Genomic DNA, 24,385 nt, shown 5'->3' with positions numbered 1-24,385 from the left:
GATCCGGACGTCGAGGTGGTCGACGACCAGGAAGAGGACGACAGTCCCTACTATAGTTACAACTATGGGGAGGAAGAGGACAGCAGGACGGACGCCGAGTCGGCCCCCTCGGACTTACAGGAGGTGGATTACCTAGATGTCGACACAGACAGCCCAGAGGAGGCGGTCGACACATATCCCTCGAGGCCCTCGCCGCCGAACGACATCGGGGCCTACAACATCGGTGATAAAGTCTGCCGCAGTAGCTTTCAAACTCAAGCTCGACGAAGAGAAGCAGAAAGCAGACTTCCTTCTAGAGACATTGCTCCCCACACAAACGAGGAGCCAGTACCTACCAATGCTCGACAGCGTGTTGGCTCAGGGGAAGGAGGCATTCAGGGAACCCGCAACATGCAAGGCTGTAACTCCCAGAACAGAAAAGAAATACAAACATTCCTCAAAGGACCCACCCTACATTCAGGGCACGGTCTCCGCAGACTCCATTATCACGGCCACAGCAAGAAAGAGGGCTAACGTGCCCACTACTTCTGGACCACCACCGGATAAGGAGAGCAAGAGGATGGATCTGGTGGGCAGAAGGATCGAACGGAATGCCGCGACCCACTGGCGCATGGCTAATTCCAACGCCCTGATAAACAGGCACATGTACCAGATCATGGAGGAGCTGGGGCAGTTGGTGAAGGATCTGCCCCGGGATGCCAGGCAGAAGGCCGAAAAACTGGTTGAAGAAGGGAAGAACGCGGCAAATTCTTGCCTCACGACGGCCCTGGATGGAGCAGACACCTCCAGCAGGCTCATGATGATGGGTGTCACTGAAAGAAGACACGCCTGGCTCAGGATCTCGGGTGTCAAACCCGAAGTGCAACACAGCATCCTGAACACACCGTTCAACGGCGATACGCTTTTCGGAACAACAGTTGACGAGAAGCTGAGTCAACTAAAAAAGGATAACGAAACAGCAAGGTCCATGGGAGCATTGCAGTTCAGAGGCAACAAAAGGGGCACCCCGTCGCGGAGGCCTGGCGGGAGAGGTGGAAACCAGCCAGGTACATCACACCAGGCTTTCCAACAAACGCACCAGGCAGACTCGCAGGGTCAGCAGAAGCAGTCCTGGCAGTACCAACAAAGAGGCCAGTCCTTTCGAGGGAGAGGAAATGGACGTGGACAGAATAGAAGAGGGGGACAGCAGCCCGCCTCTAAGTGACTTCAGAAAACTCTGTGTGCCCGCCCACAGAAAAGATCCCAGGGGGCAGCACGTACAGAGGGGTCAAGACAAGCTAAACATCTACGACCACATAACACCAGTGGGAGGAAGACTAAGATTTTACCTCCATGAATGGAGAGAAATCACATCAGACAAATGGATCCTCAACATCATCCAATTCGGATACTGCATAGAGTTGGAGGGGAGGCCAACAAGCAGAAAACCAAAAAGAAAGCCACTAGCAAGCAAACAGCTAGAGCGCCTTCAGGAAGAAGCAAAAGAACTCCTGCAGAAGCAGGCCATAGAACGGGTACCCTTCAGGGAAAGAAACAAAGGAATATACTCAACGTACTTCCTGGTACCAAAAGTAGACGAGACAATGAGACCCATTCTGGACCTAAGGTTCCTGAACAAATTCATAAGAACGCAAAAATTCAAAATGACCTCCCTGCAAGAGGTGCTCCCGCAACTGCAGATCGGGGACTTCATGGTCACAATAGACCTCAAGTACGCCTACCTGCACATCCCAATGAACAGAAAGCACAAGCATATGCTCAGGTTCACCATCGGAGAAAGCCACTACCAGTTCACGACACTAGCCTTCGGGCTGAAATCGGCACCAAGGGTCTTCACAAAGTGCCTCGCAGCAGTCGCAGCGCACCTACGAAGGCAGGGAACACACGTATACCCCTACCTGGACGACTGGCTGGTGAAAGCAAACTCATACCAGAAATGCAAGCAGCACGCACAGACAGTGACGAGCACGCTCATAAGCCTGGGGTTCTCCATCCATTGGAAGTAATCATCAATGGAGCCGGAACAAGTGAAGATCTTCCTGGGGGCACAGATCAACACCTTACAGGGCAAGGTGTTCCCCAGCGAGAAGAGGGCGAGGGCGCTGGTGAATGAAACTCGCCTCTACCGGAAGGGACAAGCTCGGACAGTGAGGACTGCGAGCAAGATCATGGGGATGATGGCATCATGCATCCACCTGGTACCAAATGTACGTCCCCACATGAGACCCATTCAAGAATGGCTACAGGAGCAATGGTCACTACCTACAGGCAGTTGGGAGGATCTAGTGGTTGTGACGCACGCAGTGCAGAAGGAGATGACATGGTGGACCATGGAGAATATAACAAGGGGAAAACCTCTCACGCCCCCAACGCCAACAGTGACCATCACCTCAGACGCATCCCTGAAGGGATGGGGCGCTCACATGGAGGAGCTCAAGGTGAGGGGACTGTGGACGCCAACAGATGCGGCGAAGCACATCAATTACCTAGAACTGAAGACAATCTTCCTTGCGCTGAAAGCCTTTCAAACAAGACTACAAGCACAAGGTGTTGCTACAAACAGACAACACCACCGCGATGTTCTACATCAACAAGCAGGGTGGCACACAGTCAGCCACACTTTCAACGCTGGCGCAGGAGATATGGAGATGGGCCATCCCTCTCAAGATAGACCTGCTAGCCATACACCTACCAGGGAAGGAAAACATACAGGCAGACTGGCTCAGCAGACAGACATCGGCATCCCACAAGTGGGAGCTCAATGCTCAAGAGACAAGGGGGCTGTTCGACAGATCGGGAACACCATCTGCGGACCTGTTTGCCACATGCCGGAATGCAAAATGCCAAAACTTCGCATCCAGACAGCCCGAGGAGGGGTCCCTGGGGAATGCCCTATGGATAGACTGGTCAAGGACATTTGCTTACGCTTTTCCCTCGATACCACTGATGCACAGAGTGCTGAGCAAGTGCAGAGCGAGCAACATGACCCTGATACTGGTCGCGCCACTGTGGGCCAGACAGACATGGTACTCGCAGATCATGGAGATGACACAGTGTGCACCCCACAGATTCGGCAGGAGGAAAGACCTACTCTCCATGCAGAAGGGAGAGGTGCTACACCCAGAGCCAGAGAGCCTGAGCCTAGTCCTGAGGACATAGAGTTCGCACATTTGAGACTGCCAGAAAGCACCCTGAGGGTTCTTCGGGAGGCACGAAGGCCCAGCACTCGGAAGTGCTATGTTGCGAAATGGATAAGATTCACAATGTGGTGCAGAAAAGAAGGACTTCACAGTGCTAAAGTACCTGACGCACTTGCTAGAGAAGAACCTTAGCTCATCCTCTTTGAGAGTTCACTTGGCAGCGATAGTCGCCTACACAAGGGGAGAAACGTGCAGGAGTTTCTTCACATCACAGGTGGTGAAGAGATTCCTGGAAGGAGCGAAAAGGATCGCACCACCCAAGCGGGTGCCGCCACCTGCATGGAACTTGAACATAGTCCTAACGGAACTCATGAAGGAGCCCTTTGAACCACTTCACAAGGCCTCCCTAAAGATGCTAACTATGAAAACAGCTTTCCTGGTTGCAATAACGTCCTTACGCAGGGTAAGCGAGCTTCAGGCACTGACGCTACAAGAACCCTACATACAAATACACAATGATAGGGTTGTGATGAGGACTGACCCACACTTCATGCCGAAGGTGGTGTCCAAATTCCACATGAACCAGTCTATACAGATACCGAGTTTTTTTCCAAAAACCAACCACTAGCGCAGAGCGAGCCCTGCACACCCTGGACGCCAGAAGGGCAGTCATGCACTACATTGAGAGGACGAAGGGACACAGGAAAACAAAACAGTTCTTTCTGTCATTCGCCAACAGTTTCATGGGCAAGGCAGTAACCAAAGAGACTATTGCGCGATGGATCGCACAAACAATTCGACTCTGCCACAAACGTGCAGGACAAGAGCTAGCAGAGGGGACACGTGCCCACTCCACTAGGAAAAAGGGTGCTACAATAGCCTTCCTGGCTAACACACCCATACAAGACATATGCCTGGCGGCAACATGGGCTTCGGTGCACACGTTCACGAAGCACTACTGTGTGGATATACAGATGAACAAGGAAGAACAAGTCAGACAAAAGGTGCTCCAGCACATATTCAATAACCAACGCTCATCTTCCACCCAGCCGCCACAGAAATGAGAAACCGCTACAAAATCTATGCACAGCATAGTGAATCCAGAAAGATTCACGCTGCAAAACGAATAGTTTTCTTACCTGTCGGTGCAGTTTTGCAGCTTGAAGATCTTTCTGGATTCACTAGCGAACCCACCCGCCTCCGCCAGAAAGATGAGGCTGGAAAGAGAAGAGGTGGTTAATAAAAAAGAAAATAAAAAGGATTTTTAAAAGTACAAAGCGGTAAAATATCACCTAAATAGAACATTGCCATTACTTCGGAAACGAAAGAATCACGGAAAAAAAGAACCCGAAGATGGCGCCCAAGAGTGGGAGTTCCGCAGGAAGCATGCCGACATCACCGGAAATGCACCCAAGGAGGTGTGACGCCGACGCCCACCTGGGCTACGAAAAAAACAACAAAGAAAAGACTACGAATCCGGACCCAACCACAAGACCGCGGAATAATGCACAGCATAGTGAATCCAGAAAGATCTTCAAGCTGCAAAACTACACCAACAGGTAAGAAAACTATTCGTTACTTGTCAACTGAAAATAGTCAATTGCACTTAGGAGTTCCTGGATGCTTGGATCTTCTACTGCAGTCTTCTGTGTCTCCTCACATTGAGGACCCAACTATGACTATTAGTGGTTGAGAAAAAAAATAATTGAATAGGCACTAGGATTCTTTGAAAGTAGACCAGGAGAAAAACATCATTGAGCCTGTTAAACACCAATGCAAGGTTTTCTTGGTAGTTTCTTCCCGAGTGAATGCCTGTCTTTGGTGTTCGGTAAATAAAGCGGCACCAATGTCTACATAATATGCTGCCCAACTTTTCTTTTAAATCTAGCATAGATTTACTGCATACATTTATCAGACGTTTTCCAGATTCCTCAAAACTGTGTAATGGATTTAATCCTCTAGATAAATTAATTTGTACGAAAAGACGAACTTAGCCTTTTTGAGCATGGTATTTTTATTTCATTAACATCTCCACTGATCTGGTGTTTTTCCTTGGGATTTTTAATGCGGTTTAGTCATGGCTAATTGTTGGGATTTGGAGAGTCGTATGCAATTTTTCCAGCCTTCACTAAGAGGCCACTGTAAATTCAAATTATTTGTTTGGAGTCTGACTACAGGTTTAAACCGTGGTGCATGGTGGATTTACAGTGCTTGTGCAGAAATGTAGCTAAAAGTAAGCTCTGATAAATAAGGTCTTAATTTGTGTCGGAGTTTTCTAGTGCTCTGCACTGGTACTTAATTGACACTGGTATGTACGTATGATAACACCCCCCCCCCACCCCACCCACCCACCCACCCACCCACCTGGCGGCGCTGTCAATTTTTGTACATTTTGTAATTTTGTTAATTGAATACTCTTTCATTAACAGTTGAGGCACTTATACAGAAATATCCTTCAGTAAGTCAACCATTTTTTCAAGCGTACATTCTATAATTGATCTTGCTGAGAAGCCATAGCAGTGCTGGTTTCACATTACACAGCTTGTTTTGTAAACTGGTAATTTGATAAATACAATTTAAATGGTGATATAGTAGCTCTTGTCCTTTATTTCTCTCTGGCCAGAAAAAAACAGGATACAATTAGTAAAGAATGTAAAATATCTATCAATGATGGCTGCTTTTGACCCAAAAATAAATTCTGTATGAATGTGAGAAAGTGCCATCTTTCTTGCATGGTATGCCCCCCACTTTTTGCTGAATTGCTGATGTACTTTGACTGAGTGTTCCCTGGGTTCCTGCCAATCAGGTTCTTAGGGCCTATGTTCCTTCCCTAAAACTGCATTGAAGCCTAAACCCAATTGGCATCTCTGGCCACAGGTTAGCCCCTGGTAAATGGTACCTTAGGTACCCAGGTCACTGTGACCAGTAAAGGCCCCTAAGGGCTGCAGCACTTATTGTGCCACCCTTAAAGGCCCTGTACCCTGATACACACCCACTGCCTTGGCAGGCTGAGTGTCTTGGTGCAGAACTAAACAGTCGACATGGCACATGCCCACAAACACACTGCCCTATCTCAGGCACCCCTCTAGCTGGGTGCACTATGCCAGTGTTGTGGCACAGGTGCATGAAATCTGTGCCCCTACAGTACCCAGGGCTATTTTTGGGCACTGTAAGTGCAGTGATGCCATTAAGAGTATATGGTGCTGGGAGGTTCTCATTACGAACTCCAAAGCACCATAATGGCTACACTGAAGACTGAGAAGTTTGGTATCAAACTTCTCAGCACATTAAACCCACACTGATGCCAGTGTGGGATTTAATGTAAAATGCACTACAGAGGGCATCTTAGAGATGCCCCCTGAAACCTAACCAACTCCCAATGTCCTGACTGCGTGGTTACCGAGGCTGACACCACCAGACATGTTTCTGGACCCCTGGGTCGAGAGCTTGCCGCTCTCAGGGGTCTGAAAAAAATGCACATCCTGGGACGAGGTGCCAAGCCTCCTCCCCAGGATGGGCAGGGGAAGCTTCAAAGGCATGCCGCCTTTTGTGAGCTTCTCCAGGCCAATTGCTGTAATCAGCAACAGGCCCCCACTAGTTCTGACCCCCACTCTGGCGGTAAGACAGGTGGGAAACCCTCATTGAGGAAAGGGGGTGTGCCAGCCTCTGCCAACCCAACCCCTCAGGTGGGGGGGAGGCGAGGTGAAGCACAACTCCGGGCTCCCGCCATCTTGAGGATGGGGAGCCCTACCCAAACAGAGACGGGCTCCTGCCCCCCTTCCACGGGAAAGGAGCAGGATAGGGGGTGTACTCGCACAAGGACACCCCATTGGTCCCTGCCCTTGCCCTACCTGTAACGCACCTAAATTTAGTATTTAGGGGCACCCTGAACCTTCCTTTCTCAGATCCCGATGTTGAACTAAGAAGAAGAACAAGAAGACCTGCCGTGCAGCTGCGAACAAGAGGACGACACCAACTGACGTGGCCCCAGCCCTACAGGCCTGTTGATCCTTGAACCTGCTCCTGCTAAACCCTGGTGTCTCCAGAGGTCAGCAACCTCGAAAACCCCGGAGGACCTGACTGCCTTGCTCATCTAAAGACTGGGACTCCCATGAGCAGTGGTTCTGCTCAAACAGCAACAACCCCTGGTGCCATCCAGGAACCGCAAATCCAGCCCACTCCGCACCCGCCGAGCCGGCCTGTGTCTGAGTGAACAAAGACCACAAGGACGTCGTCCCCCCACCCCCGGCGATTGCGACCACGAATCCAGTGCCCAAGGACCCTCCTCGACGCTCCTGACGACGCCTGCAGCCTCACAACAAGGGACCCCTCCAACCGCGACCAGCTGAGGGTATGATTTCCCGACACCCAAAGACACCCCTGAACCCGGCGCCCCACAGCCGTATGTGCCCAACTCCTGGGTGGCTACCTAACCTACAGCTCCCCAACTTACCTCTCGAAGTGGTGGTCGCACCTGAAGAATCTCCGTCCCCGAGCCTGCAGCCTTTGTTCAACATCCAGCTTTCCCATTTAAATACATTAGGCGCCCGAAGGCCCAAAAGCACCCTGCACCCAGCCGCCTGAGTGCCACTGGGAGTGCAGCATCTATTCTACTCTACTTCCCCACTTGCCCTGTGTAAGTGACCAGGAGCTCAGCTCCCACAGCCGCGTGGCCTGCCTGCTAGCAGCCACCAACCGAAGGCCCCCTATCCTCCATAGGATAACATTGGGACTACTCACTCTGCACCGGCTGCCCCTGTGCCACTGAGGGTGTGACAACTGTACTTGCCTGACCCTGGGAGACCTCTGAGTCTACTTCCAGAACCTTAACTCTGCCAGCCTAGTACTTACCCAAAGACCGATAAATTGATTTTCTCCATAGGGTAACATTGGCTGGGCTCACTTGGAATTTCTTCTAAGTGTCGATTTTCCAAACTTCTATTCCTTAAAAATCGCCTGAGTAACAAAAACGATTTATTTTCAACTGTTTACAGGAAATGCACAAGGGCTGAATCCAGGATCCAGCCCTGAGTAAGAAAAACATTCGTAAAGGGGTTTTATTGCATTTACTTAACTTCCCATTGAGCTCAATGTTATATTGTGTTTAACTTGTGTTGCATATTGCAATAACTGTATCTCTTGCATTTAAAAGTCTATTGCTATTTGAAAGTATTTAATTGCAACATGTCATTCTGAGAAAGTATTTGATACTTACTGTGGTTCTAAAATAAAGTAACTATATATTTGTATGTGCAAAACAATTGGCCTAGTGTTCAGTTCTTGAGTGTGTGAGACATTTGCTGACTGAGTGTGTACAACAAATGCTTTACACTGTACTCTGATACTGCCTTACTGCTCAACAAAGCTACCACTTTAGAGAGTAAGGTTATATCTAACTTAGGCTCTGCCAAACCTGTGCACACTGTACCTTACTTTGGTCCAGTGTATACAGAGTCACTTTCTTACAATAAATACTTGTAGTGGCAACTGTATTTAACTTGGAAGGTGGGATGGGTAGGGGTGTGATCTGTAGAAGCATAGTTCTCATTGCAGGAGGAATATTTAGGTCACTTGTTTTAATTGAAAATCTAAAAAATATTTGGTTTTAACAAAATACTGCATTCGATCTATATCCATGTAATGAAAGTCTTTTTTTTTTTTTGGGTACCTTGTGTGGCCAGTATAGTTGGAAATGGTAGTAACAGCTCAATATTGCAGGAATCAGTTTAGTTGTAGCTTGGCTTAGAATGCTTTGTTGTCTTTTTTTGCTCTAAAAATAATTTTATTTTAGCTGTGTCTTTGGCTCAGCGAGGCAAATGTTTGATTTCATACATTTATTAGATACTTTAGTAACTATTCATATAATTGGTTAATTCCTTATTTTCTACTCCACAGCAAAAAATCAGACTGATCCCCCATCTGTACCTATTTGCGATCTGTATCCCAGTGGCATATTTCCAAGAGGACAAGAATGCGAGTATCCAGCAACACAAGACGGGTAAAGTGTTAATTTTGTGACAGAAAATATAGTAAATCACTTTCATGCAGGTAGAAAAATCAGATGAGGCAGGTTGGGGAAATGACATTTAATAACTTTTTATGGTAACGGTCACAGAGTTTGTATAGTTTGCCAATTCACTCCTTCTGCATGCGAGCACAATGTGATGACTCCTTGTATCCCATCTTTTCCACAAGTCCGCTACCAGCACCTATTTCTATTAATTTTGTAAAAATCTGTTCCTCCTCTTGTGTTTACCAAATGTTTGAAAACCAAAGTCTGCCTCCACTTTTTGTCACATTGAAGCAGGCTTTCTAGATTACTGATATACTACTGGCAGTCCTTAGGATATTCCTTGTCTGTGAATGTATTTCTCTTATTTATTTAGATTTTTTCAAATCGCTGATATAATCGAATAATGTTAAAGCACTTTACAAAATAGTGTAAGAACATGATACTTTGAGGTGCACAATATACAAGGGACGGAGAAAAGGAAAAATAAGTTGCAGGTATTACACATTTTGGCAATATTTTAGTTGCAAGCAAGATGTAACATGGATATAACATATTTCGTGGTATAAGTGGGTTAGAATTGGCAGCTGTTGGAAGGAAGTAAAGTGTAAAGCAGGGGTTAGATATCCAAGTATATGGGTTTATCAATGTTACATGTGGAATTTGGTTACAGAGCTTATACAGATTCATGTAGTGATGGCATGAATACGATTTGGGTACTAGTTTTTATTAGTATTTTAGAGTGTTTTTGAGAGCAGCGAAAGATTGGTCATCAGATAATTAAGTTGATCAAATTCCTGCTCTTTGGAGCAAATCCTGAGAAGGATTGGATTAGTGTGACTGTTTTGTTGAACCAAATCGTTTCAAGATAGAGATTTTGTGGCACAGAGGCAGCATTGTCAACCTAAGAGAGCAAATTTTTTTTTCAAGTAAGGGGATGTTGAGTTTTAACGTATTTAAAGTGCAGGCATACTTAAATGTGCGATGTGCTTGGAATGGAGACCATTTGATTTTAACCCCTTGGCCGCAATGGTAATTCCGCCGCTGCGCTAGGGGGCGTGGGGGGGCCGCGCGGCGCCGCCATGCTCATGACGGAAACACTCCGTCACGAGCCGTGGTGGCGCTGTGCTTGTGACGGAATGGTTCCGTCATAGCCCCGCCCGCCTAATAGAACGCTCAGCACAGGCGCGAAATCAGCGCCGCGCAGGCGCAGCGGCCGGGCCGTGACAGAACCATTCCGTCACCAGCACAGCACCACCGTGGCTCGTGGCGGAATGGTTCCGTCACGAGCATGCAAGGGGTTAATGTGTGTTGGTGTGAAACATTCAAAATTCATTGCATCAGTAATCTTACAGGAGCAACAAGGGGGCTGTCCGGGTCACAAGACGGTCTGTGATGATGGAGATCTCCTATTGTAGCCTTGAAATTCCCAGTGCTTGGATGACCTGTTTGGGAATGAGGTTCCTAATCGACTCAATGGGGCCTTTTCCCCCAAAGAGCTTATGTGGGCATCTAGTCTTATTTGTTACTCAGTATGAATCTTAAAGAGTTGATATATTATATGACCTCTAAGGAGAGGCTTTCTTTTTTTTAGAGTTTAAGCACGTTTTTTGCTGTATTGCATTTAGAGCCCAAGCTGAATATCAGGATTTCAGTTTTGATTCAGTTCCAGGTTGTGTCTGGACATCCAGCTTTGAATTCTGCTGAGGTATTTTTTGATGTATTAGGTTGAGGTGCTAAAAATTCCTGTATACATTTGCGTAGCAGCTTGTAAGAATTCCCCAAGAGGTTCATGGTATAAGTTAAATGGGATGGAGGGCTAATGATCATTGAGAGGACCCCAAACGATGTTGTCAGAGTGTAGCAAGAATGATTTATTGCCTCCAGTTGGCATCGATAACAGATGTATGATCCACTAAAGTATTTTCCCACCAATACCAAAAGGCAAGGAGAGGGTGGTGTTGGTAGGTCACAGTCAACAGTATGAAACCTGGTTGAGAGGTCAAGTTGGATTATCAGGCAGGTTTAATTCCGTTCTAGTATTTTGACAGGATTCCTCTATGATGTCGAGTGTTAGATTACTTGGTTTTTAAAGTGCAACTGTTACCCACTGGGTGTACCTGGGTGCTGCCAAGGTAATATTTGAATGGAAGTACTAGATGGCTAATATTTGATAAAACAAAAAAAAAGTTTAGAGCGCTTTCTTGAAGACTGGGAATTCCAATACTTGGTAAAGAGAGACATGAAATTAATTCCAGTGAGTAGCAGCTAAGTAAGAAGGCAGATCCCTAACCTGACACTGGTAATATGGGGATGGTCGCTTGGAAAAGATAAGCAGAGGGTAAGTTATGTTTCGGAGAGCGAAAAGCAGCTAAATGTTTATTTATTTATTTATTCAAAGTTTTATATAGCGCGAACAAGATCCTTACAGATATCAGAGCGCTTCACAAAGACAGGGCAGGGGCAGTAGGAATTAACAGAGATAGTGGGAGCAGTAAAATAGTCACTAACATGGTAGGATAATAATAACATACAAAAAACATATCAATATATAATCAGGTAAACAAGTAATATAAGACGGCACAAGTCATTGATCCCACTACAGAGGTGTTCAGGTACACCTTGGGTGTGTGGGTGGCTTATACCAATGTCCTAGTATATAGAGAACACTGAGTGGGGGCATCGGGAGAGTGAATCAGTAAACCAAAGTGTATCATATATTGGTCGGTAGTAAGAGAGTAACGTAATAGTGTCCCCACCAAGTGGAAGTATAGTGCCAAAGGACAAGGTGAACAGTGATACAAAGCAATGCAGAGTCTCTGATCCAGCCCCTATAAGGTTCAGGAGATCTTGGCCAGAAGGATGGTTTTCACCTCTTTCTTGAAGAGTGCAGTGGAGGAGATAAGCCTGGTTTCAGGAGGGAGCGCATTCCAGATCCTGGGTGCCATTCCTGAGAAGGAGCGCTTGTATGTTTTCTCTTTCCGGAATCTACGAGGTTTCAGGAGTAGATTTTTTGCACTTCTATTGGATCTCGAACCTCCTGATATAGACAACTTTTGAGCGAGGTAGTTGGGTGCATTGTAGTGCACGGCCGCGTGTGTCATAACTGCAATTTTTAGCTGTATTCTGGCTTCAAAAGGCAGCCATTTTAGCGACTTTAAGTCTGGGGATATATGCGAATGTTTTCTTGAGCCAGTAATGAGTCTCGCGGCAGCGTTCAGGGAGGCTCTTAAGGGTGCTGTTGTGGATAGCGGGAGTCCGCTGAGGGCCACAATTCCGTAGTCTATTCGAGGGATGACTAAAGCTTGTACAGCAGTTCGGAAGTCTTCGGCAGGGAGGAAGGGTTTAATTTTCCTCAGTGTGTTGATTTGGAAATTAGCTCCTTTTGTGGCTTTGCTAACGTGCTGCTGCATGTTGAGCTTGGCGTCGAGTGTGATGCCTAGGGATTTCGCCGAGTCCACGATGGTAGGATGGACATTGAGTGCTGTTAGGTTATTGAGCCAGGTTTGGGTGGTGGAAATTTTAGCCGGGGGTGAGATGAGTAGGAACTCAGTTTTCAGAGCATTTAGTTTGAGGTGATTATCGGCCAGCCAAGATTGAGTGTTGATAAGCGTGGAATTCAGATGTTTTATATCTTCCGGGGATTGTAGCTTTAGGTAAAGTTGTGTGTCGTCAGCGTACATATGGAATTGGACATTGGAGGCTTGGAGCAGGGTGACGAGCGGTTCCATGACGAGGTTGAACAGTGTGGGGGAGAGGGAGGATCCTTGTGGAACACCTAGATCTGCAGGCAAGGGTGTAGATAGCACATTGTTGATCTTGAACTTCTGAGACCGGTTGTGAAGGAAGGACGAAAACCATTTGAGAACAGTTCCCGATAGACCCATTCTAGTGCTTAGCAGCTCCAGCAAGTTCTCATGTTTGACCGTGTCAAATGCTGAAGAGAGGTCAAGAAGGATGAGGAGGCAGGACTCATTGCGATCAAGAATTTGGAGGGCGTCATCAATTATGTGTGTCATAGCTGTTTCTGTGCTATGTTTTGCTCGGAAGCCTGATTGATGAGGGTTGAGGAGGTCAAATTGATCAATGTGTTTTGTTAGTTGGAGTTGGACACATTTCTCCAGCAGTTTGGCCAGGGTGGGGATATTGGTGATGGGCCGGTAATTGTTTAGGTCGGACGGATCAGCTGTAGGTTTCTTGAGTATAGGCGTGACTGCCCCACCTTGAGGGAGTCTGGAATGAGGCCTTGTTGTAGGGAGCTGTTGATGATTTTGGTCCAGAGAGGGATGAGCAAGGGGATGAAGTCTTTTACAGCATTAGCAGGTAGAGGGTCTGTGAGGTGATTAGAGGGCTTCAAGGTGCAGAGCAGTTTGTGTATTGCTTCTTCCGAGTAGGTATCGAAGTACAGCCAGGATGCCTTGTTTTTAGGTTGAGTGTTAGACATTCTGATGTGGTTGGGGAATCGGCTTACATCCAAGATGAGGTCCTTTCTTATGTTGTCAGTCTTTGGCTTAAAGAAAGCAGAGAAGGCTTCACAGTGTGGGGTGTCGCTTGTTGTGCTGTTTGATTGTAAGGGTTGTGTCTTTGTTTGGGACTTGATTAGTTAGAACAGCTTTCTTGGCCTGTTTTTTGCTTGGTCCAACTGGCGGCTAAAGAAGTCCGACTTTGTGCGCTTTATTTTCCTGAAGTAGGCATTTCTCTTGTTCTTAAGCCTTTTGAGGTGCAGTGCTGAAGGGTCCGATCTCCATGTGCGCTCTGCCATTCGCATAGTACGCCTGTCGTCATTGAGTCTATCATCATACCAGGGGTTAGAAATTTTGGTGGAGACTCTCTTCAGTTGCAGTGGGGCGACTTCATTGACTATTGTATTCATAGAGTCACGGTAGTGGTCTATCAGTGAGTGAACATCCGAGGTACCTGAAGGGGGAAGGAGGCTTTTGCCGATGTGGGGAGGCAGGGTGGAGGGGTTAAGATTCTTCATGTCCCTTTTCCATGTTTTGGATTTGATTGGTTGAGCCGGGTTAGGTTTAACTTTTTCATTGATAAAGAAGGTGATAATGTGGTGATCTGACCAGTCGCAGCGTTGTATCGCCTCCAGTTGTGTAGAGTTCTCTTTGGCAATGATGAGATCGAGTATCGAGCCTTTGTCGTGTGTTGGTCTATCGCATATTTGGGTGAGGTCAAGCGCATTAAGGAAAGTTTTGAGACTATTCACCACTGTGTCTTTCTGATCGCTCCAGTGGAGATTGAAGTCACCCAGGTAGACTTGGGTGGTCTGCCGACCGGCATTGGAAGTGATCATGTCCATGAGTTGTTGGGTGAATATGAGATTGTCACCAGGCGGGTGATAGATGAGATGTAAAGCACAAACTTGTTTGCCCTCGCTGGTGATGTCGAGGCAGAGGAGTTCACAGGAGGAAAGGGAGGGGGAGTTGACTTTCGTAACGGAGAGGTTGCTCCTAAAAATACAGTCTTGAATAAAGCTTTGTGGTCAAAGCAAAAGAATTTCAAATAAGGTGCGCTTCTAAATAGGAAGCGAGAGAGGATTAGTGAGATGAGCATAAATGAAAGTCTGAGCTGGAAGATTAAGAATCAGTTGCGTTGCAGCTTTTTGTACGGCCTTCAGGCAGTGTATCACATATTAGGGGATGCCTAAATAGAGGTCATTGCTGTAGACTAGCAATGAGGTAATCAGGACTTATACCACAGATGTGCTAGCATGTAGTGAATGCCAATCAAAACGTGTATTCAGCATTTTCAGTATGGCTATGCAGACAGCTGCATCAGGGCTATTTTTTCTGTCCTTTGCAGGTCTTGGTTCAACCTGAAACCTACGTTTTTATCCAGTTTTAGCAACCATGACCACCACATCTTGTAACCTTGAGTGAACAATTAGACGACATCCAAGAGGCAATATCCTCCATGCAAAATTGGTTGTTGGTTTGTGTCTCTGGGATGTTAATGGAAAATAAGATAATAATTTGTGAGTTGTCGGCATATGAGAGGAGGATGAATTCCTGGGCATTTGACAGTATCCACCAATGGGGTCATGTATGCGTTAAATAACTTGGATTCAGAGTGCAGCAGTTTGACTTTCCATTAAACAAGAGCCTGATTGGTACCTGAGAGAATTGGTTACGCTGGTTTTCTACATAATTTTGCAGTATTTTTCCAACCTAAGGCAGGCCAATCATAGTGATAATTTAATTGATGTCCCGATCAGATATGGATTTTTTTTCATCATAATTATTAGTCACTTCCTAGGGAAGATGAGAGCAATGCCTTGGTCAAGGCAGGTACTTATGTTTTCCATAGATGGATAAGGAGGAGCTTAGATATAGGTAGGTAGGGAGTGGTGGCGGTTTGGCCCAGTTGACAAGGCTTGATTTCATCCGTGTCTTCTTTTTAGAAAGTGGTAAATGATGTTCAGCTGCCAATCAATATATATATATATATATATATATATATATATATATATATATATATATATATAATATAGGTTTATATCGGGTTGTTGGAGTATCTGAGCTATTGGCAATTGCTAGGTATTTTCATCTTTTCGAAGAATTTGGCCAGCTCATTACAGCAAGTGTTATGGAGTTCGGTGATTGTGTATGCCTCTATAGTTTTAAGCTTTTACTATACTGCATAATATATCAGTTCAACTTTTTGGTGCTTTTTCATCTCTGGAAAGTATCTTTTTTTATTTAAGGTTTAAGTTTCGGACCCTTTTGCTTTGTTTAAGACCTTAGCTAAGATGACTTCTTCTATGAGCATTGTAGGGATTGCAAGTTTTGCCTTTCTGTGTGAAGGCAAAGTGAGAACACTTTTGGTTTTGATTCTTTCTGGTTTTAGGTATGCAAGTATCCAAGATAAATGAGATAGGGGAGTTAAAACCTTCCTCTTGGGAAATATCATTTTTTCACATTAGGTTTTGAGGAATTCATAAGCATTGATCAAGGCGTTCAGAGTGTCTAGACAAATGTTTTTTGTTTTTGGTAGCCATTTGTTTATAGGACAGCGTTTTCCAGTTTGGTCCTCAATATATGGAACCAGCTGCCTATACCTATTCATGGTTGTGCCTCCCTTTTTAGGGCTCGCCTGGCGTTGGAGCGCGAAGCGCTCCCGCCAGCGAGTTCTATAGCCGCCTTGCTCCCTGTCAAGGGAGTAGCAGCTGTGAACGAGCCCGACACAGAGCTGGGAACGAGCCGACCCAGGTCTGTGAACGAGCTTCAAGGTTGAGCAGCTTGTGCACGTTTGTTGGACTTCAGGCGCTGCAAGCGCTGCCAGACCAATTATCCCAGCATGAAACTCTACTTCCTGAGGCGCCACAAGACCAATTATCCCAGCAGGAGTCTCCACTTCCTCAGGCGCTGCAACAATTATCACAGCATGAGACCCACTTATCACAGCATGTCAACAGACGCCCCAGGCTGCTGGAGCACTCAACTATAATTAATGTGCAGTTGAGTGCTCCAGCAGCGTGGGGCGGCTCTCTGCATGCTGTGATAATTATATCTTTGGGGCCTCATGCTGTGATAATTACGGCGGCATGCTCTATTTGCAGCACTGAACATTTTCAAAGAAGGCGAAGCAGTGACATTCATTGAGACACTCGCCCTCACCCCCTCACCCCTCACACACCTCACCCTCACACCCTCACCCCCACACCCCCACCTTCACACCCCCTCACACACACCCTCACATACCCTTACCAGCACAGCAAAACACAACACAACACAGCACAACACAGCACAGCACAGCAAAACACAACACAACACAGCAAAGCACAGCAAAACACAACACAGCACAGCACAGCACAACAAAACACAACACAGCACAACAGAGCAAAACACAGCACAGCAACACACAGCACAGCACAGCACAGCACAACGCAGCACAGCACAGCACAGCACAGCACAGCAAAACACAACCCAACACAGCACAGCACAGCAAAACACAGCACAACACAGCACAGCAAAACACAACACAGCACAGCAAAGCACAGCAAAACACAACACAGCACAGCACAGCAAAGCACAGCACAGCAAAACACAGCACAGCAAAACACAGCACAACACAGCACAGCAAAACACAACACAACACAACCCTCACGCCCTCACCCCTCACACACCTCATCACCCTCACACACCTCCTCACCCTCACACCCCCTCACACACACCCTTACCAGCACAGCAAAACACAACACAACACAGCACAGCAAAACACAGCACAGCACAGGTCAGCAAAGCACAGCAAAACACAGCACAACACAGCACAGCAAAACACAACACAACACAGCACAGCACATCAAAACACAGCACAGGACAGCACAGCAAAGCACAGCAAAACACAGCACAGCAAAGCACAGCACAGCAAAGCACAGCACAACACAGCACAGCACAGCACAGCACAGCACAACACAACACAACACAACACAACACAACACAACACAGCACAACACAGCACAGCAAAACACAGCAAAACAAAGCAAAGCACAGCACAGCAAAACACAGCACAGCACAGCAAAGCACAGCACAGCAAAGCACAGCACGGCACAACACAGCACAGCAAAACACAACACAACACAACCCTCACGCCCTCACCCCTCACACACCTCCTCACACCCTCACCTTCACACCCCCTCACACACACCCTCACATACCCTTACCAGCACAGCAAAACACAACACAACACAGCACAGCAAAACACAACACAGCACAGTACAGCAAAACACAACACAGCACATCACAGCAAAACACAACACAGCACAGCAAAACACAGCACAGCAAAACACAGCACAGCAAAACACAGCACAGCACAGCAAAACACAGCACAGCACAACACAGCACAGCACAGCAAAACACAACACAGCAAAACACAACACAGCACAGCACAGGACAGGACAGGACAGCACAGCACAGCAAAACACAGCACAGCAAAACACAACACAACACAGCACAACACAACACAGCAAAACACAGCACAGCACAACACAGCAAAACACAGCACAGCAAAACACAGCACAGCAAAACACAGCACAGCATAGCAACACACAGCACAGCAAAACACAGCACAGCACAGCAAAACACAGCACAGCAAAACACAGCACAGCAAAACACCGCACAGCAAAACACAGCAAAACACAGCACAGCAAAGCACAGCAAAACACAGCACAGCAAAACACAGCACAGCAAAACACAGCACAGCAAAGCACAGCACAGTAAAACACAGCACAGTAAAACACAGCACAGTAAAACACAGCACAGCAAAACACAGGACAGCAAAACACAGGACAGCAAAACACAGGACAGCAAAACACAGGACAGCAAAACACAGCACAGCAAAACACAGCAAGCACAGCAAAACACAGCACAGCAAAACACAGCACAGCAAAACACAGCAAGCACAGCAAAACACAGCACAGCAAAACACAACACAGCACAGCACAGCAAAACACAGCACAGCACAGCAAAGCACAGCACAGCAAAACACAACACAGCACAACCCTCACGCCCTCACCCCCTCACCCCTCACACACCTCATCACCCTCACACACCTCCTCACCCTCACACCCTCACCTTCACACCCCCTCACACACACCCTCACATACCCTTACCAGCACAGCAAAACACAACACAGCACAGCAAAACACAACACAACACAGCACAGTACAGCAAAACACAGCACAGCACAACACAGCACAGCAAAACACAGCACAGCAAAGCACAGGACAGCATAGCAAAGCACAGCACAGCACAACACAGCAAAGCACAGCACAGCAAAACACAGTACAGCACAACACAACACAGCACAACACAGCACAGCAAAACACAGCACAGCAAAACACAGCACAGCACAACATAGCACAGCAAAACACAGCACAGCAAAACACAGCACAGCAAAGCACAGCAAAACACAGCACAGCAAAACACAGCACAGCAAAACACAACACAGCAAAACACAGCACAACACAGCACAACACAGCAAAACACAGCACAGCAAAGCACAGCATAGCAACACACAGCACAGCATAGCAACACACAGCACAGCAAAGCACAGCACAGCAAAACACAGCACAGCACAGCAAAACACAGCACAGCACAGCAAAACACCGCACAGCACAGCAAAACACAGCACAGCAAAACACAGCACAGCAAAGCACAGCACAACACAGCACAACACAGCATAGCAACACACAGCACAGCATAGCAACACACAGCACAGCATAGCAACACACAGCACAGCAAAACACAGCACAGCAAAACACCGCACAGCACAGCAAAGCAAAGCACAGCAAAACACAGCACAGCAAAACACAGCACAGCAAAACACAGCAAAACACAGCACAGCAAAACACAGCACAGCAAAACACAGCACAGCAAAACACAGCAAGCACAGCAAAACACAGCAAGCACAGCAAAACACAGCACAGCAAAACACAGCAAAACACAGCACAGCAAAGCACAGCACAGCACAGCAAAGCACAGCACAGCACAACCAAGCACAGCACAACCAAGCACAGCACAACCAAGCACAGCACAGCACAACCAAGCACAGCACAGCACAACCAAGCACAGCACAGCACAACCAAGCACAGCACAGCACAACCAAGCACAGCACAACCAAGCACAGCACAGCACAACCAAGCACAGCCCAACCAAGCACAGCCCAACCAAGCACAGCCCAACCAAGCACAGCCCAACCAAGCACAGCCCAACCAAGCACAGCCCAACCAAGCACAGCCCAACCAAGCACAGCCCAACCAAGCACAGCCCAACCAAGCGCAGCATAACCAAGCACAACAAAAAATAGCATAACAAAAAATAGCATAACACAACACAACAAAACATAGCATAGCAAAACACAACACAACATAGCATAGCATAACAAAGCATAGCATAACAAACACAACAAAACAGCATAGCATAACAAAACATTGCATAACAAAACACAACATATCATAGCATAACAAAACACAACATAGCATAGGATAACAAAACAAAGCATAGGATAGCAAAACAAAACATGGCATAACAAAACATGGCATAACAAAACATGGCATAACAAAACATGGCATAACAAAACATGGCATAACAAAACCAAAACATGGCATAACAAAACATGGCATAACAAAACATGGCATAACAAAACATGGCATAGCAAAACATATAATAGCATAGCAAAACATAGCATATCAAACACAACAAAACATAGCATAGCAAAACAAAGCATAGCATAGCAAAAGATAGCATAGCATAACAAAGCATAGCATAGCATAACATAACATAACATAACAAAACATAGCATAACATAGCATAGCATAACAAAACACAACATAGCATAGCATAACATAACATAGCATAGGATAGCAAAACTAAACCGAGCATAGCATAACAAAACAAAGCATAGGATAGCAAAACAAAACATAGCCTAACAAAACATGGCATAACAAAACATAGCATAGCAAAACAAAGCATAGCATAGCAAAACAGAGCATAGCAAAACAGAGCATAACAAAGCATAGCATAAAAAAGCATAGCATAACAAAGCATAGCATAACAAAACATAGCATAACAAAACATAGCATAACAAAACATAGCATAACAAAACATAGCATAGCAAAACATAGCATAGCAAAACAAAGCATAGCATAGCAAAACACAACACAACATAGCATAACAAAGAATAGCATAACAAACACAACAAAGCATTGCATAGCATAACAAAACAAAGCATAGGATAGCAAAAAAACATAGCATAGCATAACAAAGCATAGAATAGCAAAACAAAACATTGCATAGCATAACAAAACAAAACATTGCATAGCATAACAAAACAAAACATATCATAGCCTAGCAAAACATAGCATACCAAACACAACAAAACATAGCATAACAAAACATAGAAAAACAAAGCATAACACACACAAGCACACACACACAACCACACACACACAACCACGCACACATAACCACAACCACACACACAACCACAACCACACACAACCACACACACAACTATCTATCGATCTATCGCCCTCACTCTATCTGTCTATCTATCGCCCTCACTCTATCTATCGGCCTCAGTCTATCTATCTAATCGCCCTCACTCTATCTATCGCCCTCACTCTATCTATCGCCCTCACTCTATCTATCGCCCTCACTCTATCTATCGCCCTCACTCTATCTATCGCCCTCACTCTATCTATCGCCCTCACTCTATCTATCGCCCTAACTCTATCTATCTATCGCCCTCACTCTATCTAATCGCCCTCACTCTATCTAATCGCCCTCACTCTATCTATCTATTAATCTATCTATCGCCCTCACTCCATCTATCTATCGCCCTCACGCTATCTATCTATCGCCCTCACTCTATCTGTCTATCGCCCTCACTCTATCTATCGGCCTCAGTCTATCTAATCGCCCTCACTCTATCTGTCTATCTATCGGCCTCACTCTATCTATCGCCCTCACTCTATCACCATCACGCTATCTATCGCCCTCACTCTATCTATCGCCCTCACTCTATCGCCCTCACGCTATCTATCGCCCTAACTCTATCTATCTATCGCCCTCACGCTATCTATCTATCGCCCTCACGCTATCTATCTATCGCCCTCACTCTATCACCCTCACTCTATCTTTCTATCGATCTATCGCCCTCATTCTATCTACTTATTTAGATACTGATCGCCATCACTCTATCTATCTGTCTAGCTATCTATCGCCCTCACTCCTATCTATCTACATATCTATCTCGCTCACTCAATCTCTCTATCGCCCTCCCTCTATCTATCCCACTCACTCTATCTATCTATCCCACTCACTCTATCTATCGCATCACCACAGCATCACTAAGGGGCACAACAACATCACTATGCGCTACCACAACAACATCACTATGCGCTACCACAGGATCATTGAATGCCACAGCATCACTAGTCGCCACCACAACATCTCTCAGCCCCACCACAGCATCAATCTGTGCAACCATTTACCAACAACTGGGTCAAATATGATCTCTCAATGTTTCAAGCTTTATTACAAATGTCACAAAAAGAGGTTAATATTTCACTTCTGTTCTTGGATTTTCGTCACAATAAAATACACTGAACATATTCTTCAGAAAAGTTATTTACAAAAGTTTAAGCTATTGCCATTATAAATTACAATAACTTTTATTTAAGTATTAACCCCTTCAGTGCTAATGACAAGGGTAACTCGTCATGGAGTTTCCATTGATTTAAATGGAAATTACATTGAAGCGGCGCAAGATGCCTAGCATCCAAGTGGTTAATTATTAAAAAAATTCAAAGCCATTGTTATTTGTAATATCAATACATCTAAGTCACGTGAATACAACACATATTGCATTACAAATGCTATAGGTGTCACAAGTTATAACTATTGGCATTGTAAATGACAAAGCTATTATTTTTGCTATTTTCAAAACCAACACATATATAACAAATGTGTCATTTACAATACCAATAGCTCAAACTTTCCTAATGCGAGACCTTATGCATTGCAAATGCTTGTTTGAAACAGTCTTTCCTCACTGAGTGAACTTTTCTTCTAATAGTTTGACCCCTAGTTAGCCCCAGGCTCTCAGCAGTATCTACAGGCAATTCGATCTTCCAAGTGCTGTGCATTAATCTTTAGTCATCCACTGCCTCCTTTGCTCGTTGTTCCATAAAGCTTCACATTGATATCGCAAACCTTTATTTCTACAAAGTCCTTAAAGCTTATTACTTTCCTTTTGTATATTTGAGTGTTGTCTTGTATGTGCTGTTCATCCATGCTCGCCTCCTGACGTGAATTTAGCACTTTCGGGTGCAGGAATTTCAGGCAGGAAAATGGCTTCATGTGTGAAGAATGTTACCATCATCTGCATTCTACCTTGAATACAGTAATGACGTACTTGGTTCTTTTGTACCCTGTGTCATTCTCCTTTCCTCACCGTGAATCAGAATTGTCCCCTATTTCTAGTACTTGGATAAGATTGTAATGTGTTTTTTGGAAGGATTCTGTTTTATTTAACTGTGCCTGTGTTTTTTTGGGTGGGGGTTATCAGACGCTCTGCAGCCTGGAGGGCAACAAATGACGAAAAGAAAGCATTGGATCAAGCCAGTGAAGAGACCTGGGCGGACTTCAGACAAGCTGCTGAGGCACACAGACAAGTGCGGAAATACGTCATGAGCTGGATCAAGCCTGGAATGACCATGATAGACATATGGTACGGTGTTCATGATCTGAATTCCATTAATAGGCGATCAACATATCTTACTTTTTGAGTGCTTGTAACTGGCTTCGTTATATGTACCACCCCATGGGGGCCTCCTCATCTAGACAATATTCTATCCACTATTCATCTTAAGCTCCTTTGCTGCCCAAGAGGTTTTCCCAGGTTTTTCCAGTGGAAAGTTCCTTCTTCCTCTTGGAAAACATGTGGAATCTTCCTAAACAAAGGCAGTCATTAGTTGACCTCTACAAAGCATCCTAAACAGAAAGGTGGAGCTTATAAATAGATAATTGCACATTTTTATTTCTTTTAAGCCTGAAATCAAACCATGCATCAATATTATCATGTACTGTTTTCTAGCAATATTGTGTATGAAGTGAGTTTCTCATTGCGGCACATCGGTTTCAGCAATATAAATTATATATTCTGCTAATGTTTGTTTATGGTTGCTGCTTAACCTAATATGCTTTGCCTTAAATAGGGATGCACCGCATTGGTCTGCACTGCCCCTTTAATTCGTGTACATAGTGCCGACGTAGTCGCTGTGCCTTATTGTAGTTAACGAGCACTCCCAGGACCGCTGCAATCTCAAGCCTCCCCTCGGACCAGCGCATAAGTGAAAGGGGGCCACTTTGCAGGTGGCAATGTGGGCCCCCCTTTCAAAGGGGGACGGAAATCCCTCCTGCAGGCTTGTGCAGTGAGTGACTGCCTGAAGGTGTCCATAGGGCCCTCTTTCCTACTTGCTAAGCGAAGCTCAAAGGGGGAAGGGCACAGAACTGCAGTTAGTGCACTTCCTCTCTGTGGTGCAAGTTCAGTGCACCCCCTCTTTATGCCGTTAGTGCAAGAGCCACTTTGCACCCGCATTGGTAATACAGCAGAAGTGCAGAGGAAAAGCTTTCCTAGTTTGCATGGGGTCATCACAGAAGAGGCTGCACAGGCGTCTACAGACCCTTTTGTAATATCAAAGGGCCCCGGGAGCACTGAAAGC

At 45.8% G+C, this 24,385-nt stretch overlaps 1 protein-coding gene across 1 annotated transcript in view; it reads left to right on the top strand.

Moving 5' to 3' along the window:
• Positions 1 to 24,385, top strand: part of METAP2 (methionyl aminopeptidase 2) — a 163,848-nt gene that overhangs the window by 54,242 nt on the left and 85,221 nt on the right. The window contains exons 4-5 of the mRNA XM_078675913.1: positions 9,036 to 9,138; positions 23,230 to 23,391. Of these exons, the coding sequence (XP_078532039.1) occupies positions 9,036 to 9,138; positions 23,230 to 23,391 (265 nt within the window). The remainder of the gene's footprint in view (positions 1 to 9,035; positions 9,139 to 23,229; positions 23,392 to 24,385) is intronic.

The sequence above is a fragment of the Lissotriton helveticus genome, chromosome 1_1 (genome assembly GCF_964261635.1).
Source record: "Lissotriton helveticus chromosome 1_1, aLisHel1.1, whole genome shotgun sequence".
Classification (NCBI taxonomy): Eukaryota; Metazoa; Chordata; class Amphibia; order Caudata; family Salamandridae; genus Lissotriton; species Lissotriton helveticus.
Note: the sequence above shows the minus strand (reverse complement) of the source record. Positions and strands in the feature narration are given on the sequence as shown.